Source organism: Sinocyclocheilus rhinocerous, unplaced genomic scaffold (assembly GCF_001515625.1).
Source record: "Sinocyclocheilus rhinocerous isolate Xijiao unplaced genomic scaffold, SAMN03320098_v1.1 scaffold2584, whole genome shotgun sequence".
NCBI classification, from domain to species: Eukaryota; Metazoa; Chordata; class Actinopteri; order Cypriniformes; family Cyprinidae; genus Sinocyclocheilus; species Sinocyclocheilus rhinocerous.
In genome coordinates, this window is record NW_015652145.1 from 521783 (window position 1) to 530398 (window position 8616).

The window sequence follows — 8616 nt, forward strand, 5'->3', positions numbered from 1 at the left end:
CTAAGCTGAGGCCTTTTTAATCCCACTCTCAGTGATGACTGCTCGATATTCTTTTCAAGTGCACGCACGGTGGAGGGAAGTGAAATCGGAACCACACAGACAACAAATAAACAAGAAGAGACAGTAATACCTCCTGGAGTATATTTAGACTTCCTGTATCAGATCAAACTGACATCTCCTTGGAAAATGAATTAGGCGCAGTTGAGCTCTCGAGTGGTTTTGAAAGTTTGCTCCTCTGAATCTAAACCTCTTATTATCAAGCAGTACGTCATTGATAGTATGCTGATGAGTGCTGTTTGAGAAGACTGAATATACTGCACTCCGTGGTAATACAGTGGCTAATTTAACTATTTTTATTGACTGAGGCAACAAGCAAAAATAGTGCTGCTGTAATGCCGGCCAATGTAATAATGCCGGCCAATGTAATGAGGCCTGCCAAACGGCACATATTACAGACACACTTCCCTATCTGATGGATTGCTTTGTTTTCATTGCTCCGCCAGCTAATGAAAATGAACGAGACCCTCTTGTTGCGGTTTCACACGGCAGTTGCATTAATCGCATGCATATTTTTCCATCTTTCCTTCCCGGGCCATTTTGTTTCTCATCCATGATGTCTATACAGTGATGAGCGTCCTTTAAGTGATGGATGACCAGCGAGACACCAACACACACGGCGGCCTGTTTACACGCTCAGATTGAACGCTTGTCTTTCCCTCCTATTTTGGATTCCTCCCCAAACCGTTAGCCAGAGCTTGTTCTATTGTTCCCATCTGTCTGCTACTCACATCACCGCTGAAGAGACGGAGATGTCGTATTTGTCCTCTGGGTGCCATCAGCATGTCTATTGTCTCCGTATTAATGAAAACCAGGTGATGTGACATAGGCAGCTCTTCACTCTGATTGGTCAAGCCTGCGGCACAGAGACACTGCACTGCATTGCAGGAGCCCAAAACCAGAGTAAATGGCCTGCACAGCTAGTCATTTTCTCGAAAGAGTTTTCCTCGTTTCACAAAAATACTTGCAAAAAAGAAACACGTTCCTATCACCAATGAGCTGCATATTTTTGCATTAAGATGAGCGATTTAGCAGGTAAATGTTTTTAGCCTGAGCAAATGAAGCACTGGGACTCTCCAAGGGAGCTTGGGAGACAAAGCTGGGTTTGTAAATGAGGTTTATTGACGTTGTCTATAAATAAACCTAGTAGGGGGGGGGGGACTACGGCAACATTAGATGTGTGGATTTCTGCTAATGAAGCTGCTCGACAGCTCTAATTAGCATCAGCCTTCATGTGCTTTGTTTATAACGATTAGAAATTCAACATTAAAGTCATTTACATCTCTCCAAATGTCATGCATTTCACCACATCGGCCGCAGTGTGAATATAATTTGAGAGCCTGTGACATTACATTCGATATGAAAATCATTTTCATGCTCTAAAACGATCAAATGAAAACATTTGCGCTGGTGGTGGTACATGGCATCCATCATCATTCTGAAGGTGATTTTATTAAAGCTCCCACTGGAGAACATTGCAGCTTGTCTGCATGATGCTAATGAGGCTCATCTAGAACTGAGAGCACTGCACACTATATACTGTACTGCTGTTTATAACAGTACATTACAGTCAGGTAGAGAAGCAGACAGCAGTTCCCACTCCACTCTAGTTCTCCACAGATCTTTCCTCTAGATGTCAGTCACTTCTTTCCTAAAATTCAAACAGTCTGTGCAAAGCGTCCCACCGAGCAAACCTGGAAATACAAGTCTGTTTGGCACAGCTCCGCAGTGTGATGGAACATGCCATGCTAAACTTTACAGGTGTAGAATGAAAACTAGCACGGGAAAGTATGTCAAAAAAAAAAAAGAATACTGCCTGAAAGTTTTGAAGTTTGATGGTTATATGGATCTGGTGGTGAAGAACGAACACATAAACAGACAGACAGATCATAAGCATATTCTGGATGGTTGCTAAGGTGCTTCCAAGTGGTTTCCAAGGTGTTCTGAGTGGCTGCCAGCCAGTTGCTAGGATGTTATGGGTGGTTTCTATAGGGTGTGGCAATGCATGTAATAAGGTTGACATTAAAAGTGCATTTAGCACTTTTTTAGCTAGCGTTAGCATCGCTGTTCTTCGTCCCTGTTGAAAAAACCAGCATATGCTGGTTAGGTATGTTTTGAAGCTGGGATGCTGGTTTGAGCTGGTTTATGCTGGTCCTTTGCTGGTTTATGCTGGTCCTTAGCTGGTCATGTGCTGGTCCTAAACTGGTCCGACCAGCTTAAGACCGGCACATGACCAGCATAAACCAGCAAAGGACCAGCATAAACCAGCAAAGGACCAGCTTAAACCAGCAAAGGACCAGCTTAAACCAGCAAAGGACCAGCTCAAACCAGCATCCCAGCTTCAAAACATACCTGGTTTTTTCAACAGGGGTGTACTTTAAGTACCCATATCACATTGATGTTATTGTGTTTTTATTAAACTTTTTGTAAAACTAATACTGGTTAGTTTTAGGGAACGATCTACACAATAAATTATTCCCTTACCTGTCCAACAAAAAAGAAGCAACTTGGAGAAAAAAAAAAAAAAACTTAAAAAAAGAGAGGGGTAACCCGCACCTTATATAATAAGGTTAATACAAATACTTAATACAAAACTATTATGAGTATAGTGCACCAATTATATGACTATTTACAAACAATGCAAAAAGGTCCATTGTCAGTTGTTATCGATTTATGAAGCTCAGCTCACACTTGTGATTTTTTGTTAAAGCTTTAACTTGTCTTGAAAAAAGCAGTTAGTTAGTTGATAAATGGGACTAGGTTGCCGGGAACATTAAATGTCTGAATGCCGAACAGGTAAACTTATCTACTCAGAAGTCTATGTTTACAGCCTCACTGCGTTTATAATCATAATATAATATAAACTGCTCAGACTTTCAGCTAAAATGTTCTCAGAAGCTTAATGAAGGTGTTGAAGTCATGTGACCGTGGTGTAGTTCACTTACAGCCTACGTTTATATTTTTTCTTCTGGTGATTGTATTTATTGTATCTTATAATCCAAAAGTCAATGGAAAAATCCTACTGGTTTTTGTAGAGGGAACCAGTGTTGGCCCAAAAAAAGTAATCACTGAAGTACTCAATTTCAGTAGCACCGAACTACTGAATGCACATTTAAAAGCTCTTAAGAGTTGTTAATATAAAAAAAAAGTTTGGGTCTCAAAAGCAGGAAAATATGCTTAAATATGAGCCAACATAATGAGGTCATGGTACAGTATGCTTAAAACTGTCTTTAATTTTTTTATCGTATACATAAATTCTGGGCAAGTTATAGTGTGATATATGGAGCTATTTACAAAAGATTCACTTAAGTGATTTCCAACTTCTTGAATCAAGTAACTGAAAACATAACACAGTTGAAATTACATCCTTTTCTGCAGATGAATGAAAAAAATGAACAGAACCAAAGCATCAAAGAGCCTTTAAAGAATGTGGCTGGCAGCTGGTTGGCTGTCATAAAATGGATATGAAACATCACATGAAGTCTCATTCACGCAGGCCAGTAATGACTGGAAATAACACTTTTGACATCTTACAACCCTTGAACAATACTGAGAAGAATTTTTTTTTTTTTAAATGTTGATGAGTGTGAAAGTTGGCACGTGGACACGATAGGCCTTCACATGTTTCAAATGTACAAGCTGTTAATATGAGTTTTATGAGGGATTTTGTTTTCGCTTACATCATCTGCTCCTCTGGACAGTGCATTACACACGGCTGTAATGAAGCCCTGCATGGATTAGTTGGGCGGTTTTTTTAATTTTTACACTGTTTAATGGAAATCCACCGACAGAGAAAAACCTGCGGAGAACAGGCTTGCTCAGGAACTCCATGCTGCTTTCACAGTAAGCAGAGGCCGAAAATAGCCGCAGTCACAAGGGGGTCAGAGCAACACCATCTTACGACAGAGTGGCCTGACCGCAATGCAACTTCAGCCAGAATCAGGGCTTTTACCCCTGTTATACATGAAGTCAGGACAATGACAGGTTTAGTGTCACAGTGTGGGACAGCATTCCCAGTTGTCTGTCCCGGCAAGCAGCACACTAGCTTCTGATCAATTTTAACAGCCCCTAAGAAGGGTCAGGCAAAAAGCAGGCTGTGGCAGTAAATAAAGCCAGCTACAGAAGCGAGGCCAGAGCAGGGCAACACTCAAAGTGGCAAGTATTTCATTAGCGTGCCAAACACCTCACTGGGTTTTATTTGTAGGCTCAAGCTTTCACCTACAGAGATCTCATTGCTGCAATAATCAAATAGAGCATTTGGAAACTGAACTGGGTCGATCCAGTCTTTCCATGACATACGACTCGCATTCATTCTGCACCGGTCTGGCTTAATTTTCAAGTTAGTCCATCTGGAACAACGAACGATCCAAGATAACGTCCTGTTTTGCAGCAGAAAATCAGTGGCTGGGTCTCGTAAGAAGCAAGTGGAAAACTTACATGTTATATAGACAATCTTTGTGAAGAAAGTACACTTTAGCATACTCTTAAAAAGAGTATTTATTATGGAAATAATACAATTTAAAAGAATATACATAAGTGTGAACTCAATGTAATGTTTTCAGACACTTAATTGCATGTTGTCTGCAAATAAACAATGAATTATAGTTTACATTTATATTAAATGCAATTAATTGAACTTAAGGTCATTCTTTCCAAAATGTGTACTACCGCATTTACTGATAAACATTAAAATAAAATGTCATTTCTATTGAAATATGTTTGTAATTACACATTTGTAATGATAAAGTTGCAATTTAGCATGTTTAAATGTAATTAATTACAATTTTAACTGTAGTGTGTTTTTCAATATTACTTTACATGTGCTTTAGTATCATCAAAATAATTGTAGCAGCAACTACATTTTTTTTACGTTTTTTAAGTAGGTGATTATAACTTTTATTTTATTTTTTACAGTGAAATACATGTAATTTGTAACAAGGACACATTAAAACAAAGTGGTAGTTATTTCTGCATAAAATGTTATTAAACATTCATTACAACCATATCTGTTTTCCATTACAATGACTGGACACCTCTCACATTTAAAATGAGATCATATGACAGTAACAAAGCATAAAACAGTTTGATATGTTTATGATGTAATAATGCCTTCATTTTACAAGCTATTTTTGAAATAGACAGTAGGCACAAGCTAATACTCTATTCTGAATGTAGCTCGACATTGCTCTCGAGGAAATGAAATATAAAATGCATCCTAGAAGCAATTTCTTTCACTGCTGCTTGCTTTTTATTCCTTTTGTAATAATGTGTTGCTGGTTTGTGCAGCTTGTTTTGTGCTATCCTGTCTTTGGCATTAATCTCAGCCTGACAAACGGCAAATCAGCAGTCCAAGTCATGGTGTACAGAATGTCTGTCCAATCCCAGCCGCTCCGTTCCTGCATGGATCCGTCAGACCAGACAGGCATCAGTCAGAGCACAGCTGGAGGAAAATGGTAGCGTACAAACAAATACAAAAATACTCACAATGAGTCATTCCAGATTTGTAAAACAGTTTATTCAGCATGCTAAAATAATTTAACACCTAGATAGTCTGGTCCCTGCGGATTAGGGGAAATACTCTGGGCTGTTTAGACCACTGGAAATGATATATCCACCAGATTTTTCAGCAGACGTTAAACATTACAGAAGTCACCTCAATAAATAATAAAGATTACTGTGAGATATTTCACATGGACAGCGTGAAGATCCTTTAACGTGAAGGATCAACCTTTGCCGACTTGCATTACAGTGGCAGCGAGGAACAGTGACAGATAGAACGGAGCGCAATATGCTAAGAGTCGGCTGATTTATGTCAGAAAAACATGGAGGAGAACAATGACTTGTGGAGGCTCATGGGTGAGTTGGCGGCACTGAAGTAGATGTAACTCTCTGTTGGGGTAGCGCGGGCAGCTGGGTCAGCACCGAGGGCCAGAGTCAAGCAGATCTTTTGCTTCATTGATATTTGCTGCCAAATACGGGGATCCACCTGCAAGAGAAGCAGCGGTTTACGTTAGTATGATCATGAATTGTCTCCACTTTCTCATCTTACTCTTTAAAATCTGTAAAAGGTGCATTCCTGTAATAATCCTATCCTTAGTATTTATTCCCTGCAATAACCCTATCCTTAGTATTTATTTTATTTTATCATATTACTATCTAAATGCCTTTTATTGTGTACGGTTCATTAGCGCACATCATTCCAAATAATAATGTAAAAAATGTTAACCATTCATTTCAATGTTTTGGTACAAAGCATGTGGGGCTGGTAAGAATTTTTGGTTATGAATGTTTTTGAAAGAAGTCTCTTATGCTCACCAAGACTGCATTTATTTGGTAAAAAATAAAGTAAATATTGTGAAATATTATTACACTTTTAAAAATCTATTTTCTATTTGAATATATTTTCAAATGTAATTTACTGCTGTGATGCAACGCTGATTTTCAGCATCATTACTCCAGTCTTCAGTGTCACATGATCCTGCAGAAATCAGTCTAATATGCTGATTTGCTGCTCAAGAAACGTTTCTGATTATTATTATCAATGTTGAAAACAGTTGTGCTGCTTAATATTTTGGTGAAAGCTGTGATACATTTTTTTCAGGATCTTTGATGAATAGAAAGAACAGCATTTATTCGAAATAGAAATCTTTTGTAACATTATAAATGTTTTTACTGTCACTTTTGATAAATTTAACGCAACCTTGCTGAATAAAAGCATTAATTTCTTGAAATTGTACTGACACCAAAACGTTTGAACAGTAGTGTTACCCCCACTGTCACAATCCAGTCAATTCAGGATGGATAAAATGAAGAGACACCCTACATTTTCATCCTCATTTAATATCCCAGTTCACTCAGAAATATCATTGCAGAAATCAAATGTGTCGCAAACTGTTTCTCACATTGACTTTAAAGCCACTTTGAAATTAAATTGAGCAACATAATTCATTTGCTTTTCCGAGTCCACAGGCTCAATTCTATCTTGATGTGTGCTGCCCGCATTACAGCTCTACATGCACAAGCTTTGTAGCAAAGAAATCTCTTTGCCTCCAATCAGTGACTTCCAGCCCCCGTCCATGCCGTATAATGGAAGCGTGTGGCTAGGAGGGGGTAAAAATGTGCTATAGCTGGCAGGGTGCGATGAGGCACACCTGGTGCCTGCTGCGCCTCATCATGCTGCTATAAATTTCCATTGCATCTTTGGTTCGGTGAAGCACATTCCACGAGTGCAAGCGTACGTGAGGCGCCCTAGGGGTCCAGAACACAGTCACAAAGCCAGAGCAGACTTTACCTGATGACAGCTCGACCCTCACATCTGTATCCATCGCTTCCCCCTCATCTTCACAAGTCCTTCAGCACATTTATTTACCTCTCTCTTACTTCGTAACATTTTGTGAAATAAAAATTGCAACCACTGTTTTTCTTTACTGTCTACAACCACTTCTATTTATTGATTGTTGATGCAGCCACACAGTGCAGTGCAAAAATTATATTATATATATACACACACACACACACACACACACACACACAAACACAAACACACATACAGTTGTTATAGAAAAGAATCAACCCCTTTAAAATTAACCATATTTTGTTGCTTTGCAGCCTGTAATGAAGACGGACACAGTTTTTGTTTTATCCAGCTGTATTTACTCAGTGCAACTTATAACATCCAAGTGAAAGATTTAACACCAGCATTTCAGAAAAAAAAAAAAAAAAAAAAAACAAATAGGTTGGAAATACTCATGGTTAAATCTTCAAAGAGTTTAATGTGTTGTATCACAAGATAACATTTGATATAACATCCTGTTATGTGGTGTTTCTCTGCAGCAGGGACTGGAGCACTTGTCAGGATAGAAGGAAAAATTGACAGGGCAAAATACCCTCAAATTCTTGAGGAAAATCTGCTGCCCTCTGCCAGAATTATTATTATCCTTTATTTTACCAGGAATTATAACACTCTGCATTTCATTCTATAGCCTAGGACCGTAGGAGGAAAAGGCAGTTTTGCCAAATTCAGAGCGTACTCTAGGAACAGTCAAATGTAATTTGTAAGAGTTTCTAGTGCTATAATTACAAGTATAATATGATAAAAGATTACAAATATAAGTTGGCAGTTTACCTAATAATGCCTTGGCAGTAAATAATAACATATGCATTTTTCTCCTTTGGTACAAGGATGACCAACCAACTATTTTATACAAAGTACAGTGATGGGAACGTGAAGATGTATTGGTCACAAATCGTATTGCAGCATGATATATACTATCCATCTTCCTTAGTAAGGACAAGTTTGCATGCATATAAACCACATCATCATAGTCCAACACTGAAAGGAAACAACTTTGGATAATAATTTTTTTGCTTAAAAAGGAAAGCACTTCTTAATACGAAAAAGAAAACCCAATTTAGGTCTGAGATTTTTTTTTTTTTAAGATTTTCAATATGAATATTAAAACCCAACCGTTCATCAAGCCATAAGCCCAAGTATTTATAACTATTTACTCTTTCAATACAGTTCCCTTCCAAGGTTAGAATAGGTGGAACCGTTATTTT

General features: G+C 38.3%; 1 protein-coding gene across 2 annotated transcripts in view; it reads right to left on the reverse strand.

Moving 5' to 3' along the window:
* Positions 1-5051: 5051 nt before the first annotated feature.
* Positions 5052-8616, reverse strand: part of LOC107713730 (dnaJ homolog subfamily C member 15-like) — a 26485-nt gene continuing 22920 nt past the window's right edge. Inside the window, exon 4 of one of the 2 annotated variants that reach the window (XM_016519333.1) lies at positions 5052-6043. In XM_016519333.1, coding sequence (XP_016374819.1) covers positions 5973-6043 — 71 coding nt within the window. In that variant the 3' untranslated portion in view covers positions 5052-5972. The remainder of the gene's footprint in view (positions 6044-8616) is intronic. The other variant, XR_001636926.1, reaches the window with a different exon arrangement.